This window comes from Drosophila guanche, unplaced genomic scaffold (genome assembly GCF_900245975.1).
Source record: "Drosophila guanche unplaced genomic scaffold, DGUA_6, whole genome shotgun sequence".
Lineage (NCBI taxonomy): Eukaryota > Metazoa > Arthropoda > Insecta > Diptera > Drosophilidae > Drosophila > Drosophila guanche.
Genome location: NW_022995744.1, coordinates 4,986,871 through 4,999,805, shown reverse-complemented (window position 1 = coordinate 4,999,805; position 12,935 = coordinate 4,986,871). Strand labels below are relative to the sequence as shown.

At 47.3% G+C, this 12,935-nt stretch overlaps 4 protein-coding genes across 9 annotated transcripts; 1 reads left to right on the top strand and 3 right to left on the bottom strand.

The window, feature by feature from the left end:
- Positions 1-60: 60 nt before the first annotated feature.
- Positions 61-3,626, bottom strand: LOC117580093 (heat shock 70 kDa protein cognate 1). Of its 4 annotated transcripts, none has more exons than XM_034266351.1 (4): positions 3,396-3,626; positions 3,308-3,340; positions 2,906-3,115; positions 61-1,932 (listed from the first exon to the last, which is right to left on the bottom strand). In XM_034266351.1, the coding sequence occupies exons 3-4, from the start codon at positions 3,108-3,110 to the stop codon at positions 200-202; spliced, it is 1,938 nt and encodes a 645-aa protein (XP_034122242.1). In that variant the 5' UTR covers positions 3,111-3,115; positions 3,308-3,340; positions 3,396-3,626; the 3' UTR covers positions 61-199. The 4 variants fall into 4 exon arrangements, with proteins under 4 accessions (XP_034122242.1, XP_034122241.1, XP_034122240.1 ...); XM_034266350.1 differs by having other exon boundaries at positions 2,906-3,121; positions 3,396-3,625; XM_034266349.1 differs by having other exon boundaries at positions 3,308-3,626.
- Positions 3,627-3,878: 252 nt separating this feature from the next.
- Positions 3,879-4,355, top strand: LOC117580099. Its single transcript, XM_034266360.1, has one exon. The coding sequence runs from the start codon at positions 4,026-4,028 to the stop codon at positions 4,287-4,289; it is 264 nt and encodes an 87-aa protein (XP_034122251.1). The 5' UTR covers positions 3,879-4,025; the 3' UTR covers positions 4,290-4,355.
- A 632-nt stretch (positions 4,356-4,987) lies between these two features.
- On the bottom strand, positions 4,988-12,317 carry LOC117580092. Of its 3 annotated transcripts, none has more exons than XM_034266344.1 (6): positions 12,132-12,317; positions 11,940-12,040; positions 8,965-9,020; positions 6,475-8,892; positions 6,239-6,400; positions 4,988-6,172 (listed from the first exon to the last, which is right to left on the bottom strand). In XM_034266344.1, the coding sequence occupies exons 1-6, from the start codon at positions 12,176-12,178 to the stop codon at positions 5,915-5,917; spliced, it is 3,042 nt and encodes a 1,013-aa protein (XP_034122235.1). In that variant the 5' UTR covers positions 12,179-12,317; the 3' UTR covers positions 4,988-5,914. The 3 variants fall into 3 exon arrangements, with proteins under 3 accessions (XP_034122235.1, XP_034122236.1, XP_034122237.1); XM_034266345.1 differs by having other exon boundaries at positions 6,239-6,397; positions 12,132-12,316; XM_034266346.1 differs by lacking the exons at positions 4,988-6,172; positions 6,239-6,400 and having other exon boundaries at positions 7,217-7,425; positions 7,482-8,892.
- Positions 9,027-11,921, bottom strand: LOC117580094 (nuclear RNA export factor 1). The gene has a single exon (XM_034266352.1). It carries the CDS (start codon positions 11,017-11,019, stop codon positions 9,145-9,147), a length of 1,875 nt encoding a protein of 624 aa, XP_034122243.1. The 5' UTR covers positions 11,020-11,921; the 3' UTR covers positions 9,027-9,144.
- Positions 12,318-12,935: the final 618 nt, after the last annotated feature.

The following is a 12,935-nucleotide window of genomic DNA, read 5'->3' as shown; positions in this document are numbered from 1 at the left end:
AATCACTTCGTCTATCCTCTCTACAGCTCCTACAGCTCCTACAGCTCTCCATTGATATTATTTGCCTTGTGTTTGGTTCTTTATTTGCACTGAAGGAATAGGTGAAGGAAGGAACATTTCAAAAGGAATTTCAATTTGGAGAGTCTTTTGGGTAGTACAGTCAATTTGCATTGTTTCGAAAAGAGAACAATCAAATTCTCTAATCAACTTCCTCGATGGTGGGTCCAGCGCTGCCGCCGCCACCTGTTGCAGGCCCATTGGCGGAACCACCACTTGGTGGTGGCTGCTGCATGCCAGCACTCTGATAGAGTCGCGCAATAATGGGACTGCAGATGCGCTCTAGCTCCTGCTGGCGATGCTCGTACTCCTGCCGCTCGGCCAACTGATTGGCCTCCAGCCAGGCGATGGTCTCGCTGCACTTCTGGAGCACCGTGTCGCGGTCCGAGTCGCTAATGCGGCTACGCAGCTGCTCGTCTTCGAGGGTGGAGCGCAGCTGGAAGCAGTATCCTTCCAATTGGTTCTTGGCATTGACGCGGTCCCGCTGCTGTTCGTCCGCCTGCCGATACGCATCCGCCTCGTTGACCATGCGCTCGATGTCCTCCTTGGAGAGGCGACCCTTGTCATTGGTGATGGTGATGCGGTTCTCCTTGCCCGTCGACTTCTCCAGGGCATTCACATTGAGGATGCCATTCGCATCGATGTCGAAGGTGACCTCCACCTGGGGCACACCGCGTGGCGCCGGCGGAATGGCCGACAGCTCGAATTTGCCGAGAATGTTGTTGTCGCGGGTCATGGCGCGTTCGCCCTCGTACACCTGGATGAGCACACCCGGCTGGTTGTCCGCGTACGTGGTGAAGATCTGCGTCTGCTTGGTGGGGATGGTGGTGTTCCGCTTGATCAGCGTTGTCATCACACCGCCAGCCGTCTCGATGCCCAGCGACAGGGGAGTGACGTCTAGCAGTAGCAAATCCTGCACAGCCTCCGACTTGTCGCCATGGAGGATGGCCGCCTGGACGGCTGCGCCGTAGGCCACCGCCTCATCCGGATTGATGGACTTGTTCAGCTCCTTGCCGTTGAAGAAGTCCTGCAGCAGGCGCTGCACCTTGGGTATCCTGGTGGAGCCACCGACCAGCACAATGTCGTGGATCTGGCTCTTGTCCATCTTGCCATCGCGCAGAGCCTTGGCCACCGGCTCCATGGTGCCACGGAACAGGTCTCCGTTGAGCTCCTCGAAGCGAGCTCGCGTCACCGAGGTGTAAAAGTCGATGCCCTCAAACAGAGAGTCGATCTCGATGCTGGCCTGGGTGGAGGAGGACAGCGTACGCTTGGCCCGCTCGCAGGCGGTGCGCAGGCGGCGCAGGGCCCGCTTGTTCTGGCCGAGATCGCGCTTGTGCTTGCGCTGGAACTCCTGCACGAAGTGGTTGACCAGGCGGTTGTCAAAGTCCTCGCCACCGAGGTGAGTATCGCCGGCGGTGGCCTTCACCTCAAAGATGCCGTCCTCGATGGTCAGCACGGACACGTCAAAGGTGCCGCCGCCCAGATCGAAGATGAGAACATTGCGCTCGCTGGTGCCCTGCTTGTCCAGGCCGTAGGCAATGGCCGCAGCTGTCGGCTCGTTGATAATCCTCAGCACATTCAGCCCGGCAATGGCGCCCGCATCCTTTGTGGCCTGGCGCTGCGAGTCGTTGAAGTAGGCCGGCACCGTGACCACTGCATCCGTGACGGAGCCTCCCAGATACGCCTCGGCCGTTTCGCGCATCTTGGTGAGCACCATCGAGGAGACCTCCTCCGGGTAGAAGCTCTTCTTCTCGCCCTTGTACTCCACACGGATGCGCGGCTTGCCGTTGTCGGAGACCACCTCGAAGGGCCAGTGCTTCATGTCGCTCTGGACGGTGGCATCATCGAATTTGCGTCCAATCAGCCGCTTAGCATCTGCAAGTCAGAGCACAGTAATCTAAAATGAAACACCCTCGGCGCACTTGGACAACAGATTCACTTTATTATCTAACACATATATAGAGAGGGGTAGGGCGGGGACAGGACATGGTTGTGGTCTGGTCTGGTATTTGTATCTGTGTGTTCTTTTTGGCAGTTCTGGACTATTTTATTCTATTCGGTCCCTGACACTGAAATGAAAGTACAAAAGAGAAGAGAAGAAGACTTGCATTAGACCTGCTCCGCAAATCTCTCAAAAACTAGAGCGATGGGGAAATGAAGAGATAAAATAGAAGAAGTGTCTGAAGATCGGGAGGAAGTTTCAGAGAAAGGTATTTTATATGTAAGGAAATATATGGAAATACCCCAGAAATGTATGCAGAAAATAGAGCTTAAAGCAGCAAGTTTGATTTTAATTGGTTAAGGTTTTCCCACTACTGCAAAATCTTTGAACATTTTCCTAGACATTCCAATGCATCCCCTAGAAGTATTTATGTTTTTTCCCGCTTCTCGGACATTCCACAAGATACTTTTCTGCTTTTGCATTTATTTGGCTGACACAAATTATGCCAATAAACATGGCAGCAATTTTTGTTGGCACACGAGCGAAGGTGGCAGCCATTTGGGGCACCAAGAGAGAGAGAGCGAGAGAACTGACACAACAAGTGGATATGTCAAAAGACCAAAGGAGAGGCGCATCACAGGAGGTGTGAGACGGTGCAGAAATGCTCATGAGCTGGCCTGGCCTGCATTTTGGCGCCAGCAAGTGAGAATTTCTTTAAATAAATCGAGAAGCGAGATAATAAACAATCTCTGCGCGGAATTCATTCATGAATATTTTGACAGTAATTAAACCAGATCGCGGATACTCAATATAGATCAAGAGGCTCAAGAAAAGGAAGCTGGGAGAACAACAGACTCGATGCTAGATACGAAACAAAGCAGGGGAAGGGCCTTGGGGGAGACTCACCGAAGATTGTGTTGTTTGGATTCATGGCCACCTGGTTCTTGGCGGCATCTCCGATCAGACGCTCCGACTCCGTGAATGCCACATAGCTGGGCGTGGTGCGGTTGCCCTGGTCATTGGCAATGATCTCCACTTTGCCATGTTGAAAAACGCCAACACACGAGTATGTGGTACCAAGATCAATGCCAACTGCTGGTAATTTGGGCATCTTTGCTGCGGCTTTAATTAGACCACGTCAAGGTCCCACCCAAGAGCAGGCAGCCAGAAACAGACAGATCATAGAGAGGGCGAAAGAAAACGAATCGAAAATGAATTTAAAGTCACACACAGAGAGAGAGAGAGAGAGAACTCTATGTATTTGTGATTGTGATTACACAATCAATGAGAGGGTGTAAATTTTCTCACCCAAATTCCCCTAGACAGTCTCCTTGGGCGATCCTAGAATGCAAATCGATACAGGTACAAGGAGATGATGAGGAACAGCAGCACAAACGTCAAAACTCGCAGGAATTCCAGCGTTTTCTCTCTTTGCAGCTCCACAGCTCTACTGTTTATTCTCCCTTGGCCGCAATGAAAACTGATCCAACTCTCTGCTCCTGTCTGCTATGGTCTGGTCTTGTCTGTCGCTCTCGCTGGGTGTTGCTGCTGCTATATCCAAATTCTCGATCTCAAAAGATGCACGCGCCACGACTGCTACAAGAAAACTGCCAGTCCGAATGTTGCGACGCCTTTCCCTTGCCAAGAATTCCCCAATGCTATGATGCTGTGTGTTTTAAAAGCAGCATAACCAGAGGTGCATATACACTTTCTATGTGTGCAGTCGGCCAGTGGGATATAGGAGCCGAAGATACATTTGGATAAAGGTGCAGCATGGTAGGGTCACATATTTGAACAGTAAGTAAACATTATGCCATAAGTTACCAGCAAAATCTAGCTTACATCAGGGTTAGATGCAATGCTATCGGAAATGGTTTAATACTTCTTCCAATCATTGGCCTTGTGTCACAGCTGTTTACCATTTATTTGCTGACAAAACATAAGCACGCTCAAGCTGTAAATCGTTTGGTATAAATACCCGTGGCATCAAAGACTGAAGACATTATCCACTTAGACAACAGCAATAATGAAACACTTTCTGATCTGTGCTTTGGCTGCTCTCGTCCTCATTCACGTCGCCTCGGGGTTCAAAATCCGTCGCGTTGTCTATGTGGTACCAGTGACTCCAGTCCCCTCAACAGCTGCAACAGATACCTCGTCTGTTGCGCCAACAATAAGCTCAGTGGCTCCACCGACGGTGATTTACTGCTCCTGGAAGAACAATTGGTGTCGTCCCGCCTCGGACTCGGTGCGGAAGTGCAAGTGGGGCATCTGCAATTACACTGGATAAAAATGTTAACAATAATTGTAACAATTAACCCAAAACGTTAATAAATAATCATCAAACATATTGTAGCACAAAGTTGTCTGGTTTTTATTTTTATTTGAAAGTCTGGCTTGGTCAAAAAAGACTGGCTGGAACGGTTGGTTTTTATTCTTATTCAAATATTATGACCAATCCTAGACGGATCCCGACCAGAACTGACTGTAGGGGGTTCATACGAAAGCGTTGGCAAAAAACAACTTATAATCCATAGTGGGTCTTAGAGGCTAACTAAATTCGATCCAGGAATATCATCGCCTAATCGGGTTAAAGCTTATAATGGGTTAGCGCTAGGATACAGAGTACTTGCAGAAGGCTTTTGCATTGCCTGGGGTTAGTAATGTTAATATGATGAGAGGGTAGAAAATGCGTTGAACCAATACAATACTTTTGGTTAAACTAAGGCTACATTAGGGTTAGGCCATGACTAAACTTAACTTAGGATATGCATACGTGGGTGATGTGAAGCTTTTGTCGATAGATCGCCCAGGATTTATACTATTTTCTTGCATAGTTAGCAATTCATTTTATTATGCCATTTCACGTGGATAGGCTACAAAACATATTAGTTTCACTTTCAACTTAAACTCTTTTCACTATAAATGAAAATGATAGAAAATTCTGTGATGGTTTACAAGAATAAGAAATTATTATGATCGTTTTCACTTTGCGAATTGTGGGGGACAATTTAGAAAATTGGAAAAGATATCAAAATAGAAACAGTTGATAGATAAGCCCTCTCGTCGTGTAAATATTCTGAGTAGACAATTCATATTGCTGTCGTTTAGTATTCTTTATATTGTTTATACTTGCAAATATATATGTGATAATGTTATACAGTAATAATATAAGTTCGATTTATAACACTTTTCGTCAATACTCTTGTCTTAGAGTTAGGTTTCTTTTCTTCTCTTTTGTTTTCTTTACTTTGAGTCGCTTCGTTTCGTTTAATTTTCATTTGTTAATTTTTAATTTTGTGTGGTCCATCCACTGCGGGGGCCACTGAGCAGAGCTTATTGTATATTTGTATTAATTATAGTAATCTTTATTCGATTTCGCTTCATCTCTAACTTTTGCAGCAGCACTCAAAACGCTACACAGCAAATAACGTTAATAGAATTTTTGCATTGATTTTACAAAAATATACAGCTATTTATCTCTCGTTTACAATCTTCTTTCTCTCTTTTCAATCGTCTTTCTATTTTTGTGTGTTTGTTTATAATAATTCGTAAGGCAAAGTTCGTGTGTGTGTGTGTGTGTGTATTTGTTCTATATATTAGGGTATATGTTCTGTTTATGTGTGTCTGTTTTGTGGTTTATAAGTCGCCATGTTCTCTGGTTCTTTTTCAACTAAATGCATTAATTTTCGTAATATTAATTCATAAACATAAATGCTAGTGCTTCGAACTCACTAGGCATGTGGATCATTCGGAAATGTAGCGTGTGGGGGGGCTGATGGATGGTACATAAACACAAAGGGAGCGGAACAAAGACCACAAAAAAGGGATAATTTACGGATACGGATACGCACATGGAAACATGGAAATGAGTTAAAACGCGAGGGGAGGTGGCTGGCTGGTTAGGTGTCAATCCTAACGCCTAACAATGCTGGAGGGTCGTGGCAAGCCACTGCGCTTCATTTGGGAGGGCGGCCGTAGTCCTGAAGGCTTCGGTATGCCCGTGCCACCCGTTGTCACTTGCGTCAGCTTTGAGGTGAGCACCTGGGTATCGAACATGTGTGAGGGATTCGGCTGAGGAACATTTCCGCCATTGGAAGCAGCAGTAGCAGCAGCCTTGCTGGTGTCCTTGTAACAATAGAGACTGCCGCGCGAGGAGGCCGACGAAAGACTCTGAAATGGATAATTTAAATTAAGAAATAACAAACGAGATAACTGGCTAATTTTATGTTAACTAACCTCTGGAGTTTCTGCCTCTGGGGCCGCCTTAACGCTTAGGCTGTAATATCCCGAAGAGGGACGGGCCAGCCCATTGCCCACAGTTCGTTTTGCACCTGACAGCGGAGGACCACGCAATCCGCTCACCAATTTGGGCACCTTGAACACCGCTGCTTCTTCCTGCTGGAGAAAATCAGACATTCAAAAATATAATCATCAAAATATGTCCCACTGAGTATGCGAATCTGTGTACCCACCTCCTGTGCTTGCACGGGTCCACGCAGTCCGCCCATTAACTTGCTGGGCTGTTGGCCAGGTCTCCGCAATCCGCCACCCAAGCTGGGCCGTGGAGCACTAATGCCGCTCATGGTGGAGGATAAGTTGTGGAACGACTTGGATTTAATGCCCATGGGACTCTTCAGCTCTCCACTCGATGTAGCTGCCTCTGCGACCGTAGTCGGGGCTGCAGCTGCTGGCGTGGCATTCAGTCCGGCTCCGGCGGATGTGGCCTTGCTAACCATCGAGAATTTCTGCAGACCGCTGATGTAGCGCGGTCGTGAGAGGGAACGCGGCTGGGGTAGAGTGGAGGTTGTGGTCGTGGTGGAGAGGGCTTGTTCCGCTATCTGCGCCTCCTGCGGCACTTGTCGACGATTGAGCAGAGATTTATCTTTGGGCTTTTTATAGGTCAAATAGTTGCTCGAACTATTTTCCGCTTTGTTGCTGTTGTTGTAGTAGACGGACGGGTTCTGATCTCGCCGGGACAGGCGACCTGGCGGCGAACCCTGTCTCTGCGATGGCAGATCCTCTGATTCCGCTGTCTGTTCTTCCGCCAACTGATCCTGCGGCTCGTCGTCTATGCAAGGCACTATAATCTCCTGCTGCGAATCATCGCGCATCCGCATTTCCTTTGTTATCTTGATGGTCTTGAAGCGGTCGCGGTCTCGCTCACGGCGCTCGGCCAGTTTGTAGCTGGTAGGCGAATCAGTCTGCTGCTGCTGCTGCTCCTCCTCCGGCTTGGGCATTGTGTCAGAAACCGGCTGATCCTCTTGTGGCACCTCCCTGCGCTGCACTATAAACGAAGCGGAGTTGCAGCTGGCAGAGCTGCCGTTGCTGCCGTGCATGACACTGAGATTGACATCATCGTAGAGGCGACTGCGACGGCTGAGGAGGCGCTCCCCTGTACTGCTGCTGCTGTTGTTGCTGGAGTGACTCTGATTGAGCGTGGGAGTGGTCTCTACTTTCTCCAACTGCTGCTGCAGTGGCTGTTCGGGCTGCTCGGCAGGTTCCGCCTCCAGCTCATCCCTGTGAAAACGTCGCTTGATGGTCTCCAGAGATTTCTGCATCTTCAGCTGAGTTTCATTCAGGACATTCACCTTTCCCAGCTCGGCCAGCATGTGCTCGAACTGCTCCTCATCGCCCTGCTGGGCCAGCATTTCCACCTCGGCCTCGGCCAGATCCATCACGCACTGCATCTGCCTGTGCTGCTCGGACATTTGCAGGCTATAGGTTCCATCCAGTGGCTGTTCGATCTGCTCCAGCATCTCCATTGTGTCCAACACAAACTTTTCCCCATCGAATGGAGCCGCTGTCTTGGGCGTCGGCTCAAAGGTGTTGTTCAGTCGCCCACCGGCCTTCTGGGGCGTGGTGCCTACTATGGGTGACAAGTTCATGTCTACATCAACAATGCCGCCTCGCCCCTTCAGCGTGGGCGTGTACCCTTGCTTGTTGTTGTTGTTATTGTTGTGGTAGTAGTGGGAACGGATGTTTGTGGTCAGTGGCGTGGATGATTCCATTGTCAGAGAGGCCAGCTTCCTGTCGATATTTTCGGGTGTCTCGCACCGGGCCTCTGGAGTATTGCAGCCATCCGTGAAGGTTGTGTTCATCTGGCGACCAGCCAGGAGCAGCGTCTCATCCGACGGAGTGGTAACTGAAGTTGAAGTCGAAGCTGGCTGCGCCGGCGCCGGCACCCGCTTGAAGGTGGCATTGCCGTCGATCGACAAGGATTCAGACTCGGATTGAAGCATGGGCGTACAAGTGGTGAGACTATCCACCAGATTAAACGTTGTATCGCCGATCATTTCCTCGCCCAGGACCAGGGACAGCGCAGGTGGATAGAGAGCAGGGACAGCTGCCATCAGGATGGTGCGATCTGCCGCCAGAGGATTGGACATGCTCTCCGTGCTGTTGTCCATTGTACTGCAGCCGGATGCGGTCTTGCTCAGTGTCAGCGATATCTCATCGATCTGTCCAATGTGCGAGTCCTTGATCATAGTGCCATCCTCCTCACACATTGTCAGCGATTCCAGGGCCTTCCGATCTCTGATCATGTCACTGAGCGTATAGCCGCCCCCTCCATTAACCAGCCCCCCACCACCGTTCATGCCGTTGTCCGTCTGGTTGGTCAGAGTGGTGGTGAGGCTCATCTCCGATTGCAGGCTGAGTGTGGATTGGAGAAAGTTGAGATTGGTAAAGTCCGCTGAGGTGATCAGCGAGTTGTTCATCCTCTCCGTGTTCATGGAAGAGCAAATGGAAGACGGCGGCGATGTGTCCTGCAGGAAGGATTTATGCATGTTTGTGGTAACCAGACCGCCAATTTCCAGCTGCAGCATCGACGGTGTGCCGCTAACCGCTCCTGTGCCAGCTCCACTCTCGTTGATTGATGATACATTTTGGGTCTGCAGAAGTACGGATGGGATTAGATGTGGAAACAACTTAAGCACAAAGAATTCAAGGGAATTAGTACTCACGAAATCCAGATTCCGTCGCTTGGGGCGGGTGAAGGTCTTCGAGTTGTGTTTGTAGGCTTTGTAGGGGATACAATGATACAAGTTGTTTATATGGATTAGGATTGATTGGGCGAACACTGGCGACTTCTTATTTTTATTAATTATATTATTATATTATTGTGATTTTGTGAGTGTAATGACTTATAATAATAGATCAAAATCGCCAAAGAGCACATCTTCATTGATGACGAGCTCATCGGTATCATCGGACAATAAAGTTTCATCGATCTCTCGCTCCAAGTACGAAATATCATTTGTTCCTGGTAGCAGGGTAGCCTCTGATTGCGACTCGAGAGGTGGGATAGGCACCAAACGAGGCATAACATCGAGTGAATTTATTTCTGGAGATTTCTTTGACATTTCCTTCAGTACAGTATCTTCGCAAAGTCTTTCGGGAGTATATGACATTTGGGGTGACGCCACGTTGATGTTCATTTGCTCCACAGCCATTCCCAAGGTATCCAAGCACGACAATTCTTCTGGCTCCAAGTGTTCGTCCATAATCTTTTCCTCAATGGGTGGAATGATGCAGAGCATGTCGGTCTTTATCAACCAGACAGAGGATAATTCTTGGAGTTCCAATACAAAGTTGCGCTGGAAGTTTCGCAGATCCCTGCCAGTCGGACTGTGCTCTATAAAGTGGCCAGTCAATGTGACATTGCGCACGTGAGAAGTGATCACCTGGACGTCTACTGTGGCACCTGGGAGGTTGGTTTCCATCTTGGGGAATCGACCCAGGGCATGCATCACAGCATTACGACCAACCTGCAGCTTGGACGAGCGGGCAAACATGGACTGTGTGGTCTTGTAATTACGATTGTAGAGTCTGTACGCATAGACCTGCTTCATCGTCTCTGGCACACTCAAGGACAAAGTGGCTCCCTCATGGTAGTATTGCTCCAGCTGGGAGCGTTGGTTGGGCTGATCGAAAAACCGGTAGAAATACTTGATGAAGTCTTTGACAAACAGCACGGCATTGGCGTCAGTATTATCGAATAGCTTTAAATTTGGCAGAGCTATGGGTACTTCCTGCTTGCACTGGGATTGCAAACATCCCTCCAGTTTGTGGAGTCGGGGAAGAATGGCTAGAATCTCATCTTGCTTTAGTTTGGCCATCCCATTCCCACGTAGGATTAGACTCTTCAGTTTCAGATTGGCCAGACATTGTAGATCCGCCAACTCGCGAATTTTATTCGAGCTAATGTCCAGACACTCCAGGCCGTCTAACACTCCATTGGGAATGACTTCAAATGCCTTCAGCGAGCACAAGTAGTTGTCGCTGAGTATGATTTTGGACACCCGAGGCGTTTGCTCCAGTATTAAATGCAGAACGCACTCAAAAAACTTGTCCACGTACAAAGGGCAAAAGTGAGGGCCCAGTTCCGGCTTGGCGTGAAAGCGTGAAAGGTTGAGAGTGCGAGTGTCGGCATCGTAGGAGGAATGCAGAGCACATTTGGCTGCCTCTATGAATTCCGAGGTGATTTCGGTATTTAGTGTGTGTTCGGGTAAGCCCTCAATGACGCTTATGCGAATGTTCTTGCAGCTGAACACCAGGTTCAATTTATCGCGCAGCCGCCTCAAGCGGTTGGAACTCAATAGGTTGTCCAACGCAAGTGATCCGCATGCGCCATTGTCCTCCACGCTGCTGCGCTTAAAGTTGAACGGCTCAAACGCCTCTGGCGTGATGAGATATTTTAGAGCCAGGAAAATGTACGCATCGGCGACGCCCTCGCAATTTAACAGTACCACCGTGGACCAGCTCACAATGGCTTTGTTAGCCGTGCGGTACTGATTACAAATGGTATCCAGCTTTTTTAGGATGATTGAGGCAGTCACGTGCGAAGGTTCGGACATCAAAAATTGTATGTACTCATTTAGAGTCTCCTTGTTTTGGAAATTTTTCTTCAAGTCGTTCAGCCCTCGGTTCTCGGTTCTTGAGAACGCGGCTCTCGGTTGCGCCTTCATTTGCACGCAACGGGTGGTAGCCGTTCTTTTCTCATTAGTTAGGGTCCTCATCGTTTGTTTAATTAAACCAAAAACCGTAAATTGCGCAGAAAAACTAGCGTCGTAAAATGTATGTATGTAAAGATCACTGAATTACGGTTAATGGCAGGGTTGAGAAATTCCGGCAGGATTGCTGTCTGGCCACACTTAAGCCTCCCAAATTGGATTATCAGCCAAAGTATTTTTAACTTCAATTTACAGTCACTGTAATGGTGTTGCTACTCTTCAAGATTAGGAATTGAGACAAGACATGGGGGACAGTAGGCGCTTATTATGGTTTGGATTTATAATCGATCTGCTGGCAATCTATCATCTGCCCTTAAGCCAAGTCAGGACCTGAAGTGCAGTGAAATAAATCTATAAATGTGAGAATATATGTATATATGTATATTCTTTGCTTTGAAACTACCGCGTTAACGATTCTCAATCTTTGAATTACAAGCCAATATATCGATTTCAAGTGCTGTCTTGCGTGCTAGAGTTGTTGCTCTTGATCAAATCGTATTATTGTACAGGAAGTAATTGAGAGTCATGAATTATTTAACTTATTACACAAGATTCTAGCCATATTTGCTTGGCGAGTTTTCGTAGACCACGCACAGCTGTCCACTTGTACCGCATATGGATGTGACGGTATGTGTGTGTGGATGGTTGATTAATTACCGTAACAATAACATTGGCGCTTGCCAATTAAGGCGAAAACCACTTGGAAGACGACGGTATGTACGGAAACGAGTACGGCCCACCTCATATAGTCCAAATTTTGTCAACGTAGCCGCCAGTTTAACCTAATTTTGTTTTTAGAAAGCGCAACTGCACATGACTGCATGGACATGAGTACCCATTCGTACATATTTACATGCATATGGCCGAACGTGTGTGGGTTTGTGTGTGTGAAATGCACTATGCATAGGTATGTATGAAAGGCTTACTCTGCTCATTGTTGTACTGCGAGTGCAACTGCGGCTGATTATTCGTTTTCCACTGCTGAAGTATATTGGAGACATCGTCATGGTTCTTGTCCGCAAGAAATCTGCCAAGGAGTATCATAAGTATTTATAGCATTATGTCTCCTGCTCAGTCTGTGCAAGTAGCAGCAACAACAACACCACTGCAGCACTTACATATATGAATCATCCTTTAATGCCTCATCGATATCCAGTATATCCATGTCCAGCGATGAGAAAAACTTTAGGCGTAGCTTTAAACACTTTATTGCAAATACACTTAAATCATTGCAAGAAACGACAACATAAACCCTATCTATGGTCGTTTCTCTGTTTGGCCAATACAAGATATAATTTGCTCAAAACATAGAGATGTGAGTGAACCGAAACCTGTTACTTGTCACGGATATTTTTAAGTCACGACAATATGTGCATTTTCATAAATATTTAAATAGATAACTAATAATATGTCTGCGTAAAACTAGAGTTTAACGTAAATATTTTGTACACAACAAAAATTCAGTGCACTTTACTTCAATACCCTAATTGTATGAATAACAACCAAATCGTATAGCTACCAGCTGATCGAATATAAAAAAACCATTAGAGGCTAGTATAGCCTATTTGCACAGACTATCGATAGTTGAGTTAACTCAATAACTTATTCCTCTAGTGTTACTAAGCTGTATGCTTTTCGCATACGATCATTATATTTGGTCTAAAATTCTTGATTTCAAGTGTGGTGGAACAGGAACATGTGCAGTCACGGATACTTTTACACTATCGGTGACTAAAGATATTCCCCCAACTATCGGTTTGATGGTGGCCAGCTGACAGACCTAAATGGCTGCAAATACGTTCAAACTGACATTGACACTTATCGTCAGGTCGCTCTTTTGAATTGTTTAATGTTCTTTTTAGTATAGCTGGCAAATAAGGCTCTCAGCCCACAGGCAATGATTAATGAATCGGTTAAATTAT

Coding starts and splice junctions, on each gene's coding strand:
- LOC117580093 (XM_034266349.1), bottom strand. CDS start 3,110: ATGCCCAAATTACCAGCAGTTGGCATTGATCTTGGTACCACATACTCG. Junction 1,933..2,905: donor TCCAAACAACACAATCTTCG/GTGAGTCTCCCC, acceptor TCTGACTTGCAG/ATGCTAAGCGGCTGATTGGA.
- LOC117580099 (XM_034266360.1), top strand. CDS start 4,026: ATGAAACACTTTCTGATCTGTGCTTTGGCTGCTCTCGTCCTCATTCAC.
- LOC117580094 (XM_034266352.1), bottom strand. CDS start 11,019: ATGAGGACCCTAACTAATGAGAAAAGAACGGCTACCACCCGTTGCGTG.
- LOC117580092 (XM_034266344.1), bottom strand. CDS start 12,178: ATGGATATACTGGATATCGATGAGGCATTAAAGGATGATTCATATAT. Junction 12,041..12,131: donor TTAAAGGATGATTCATATAT/GTAAGTGCTGCA, acceptor ACTCCTTGGCAG/ATTTCTTGCGGACAAGAACC. Junction 9,021..11,939: donor GCAGTACAACAATGAGCAGA/GTAAGCCTTTCA, acceptor TCCCCTACAAAG/CCTACAAACACAACTCGAAG.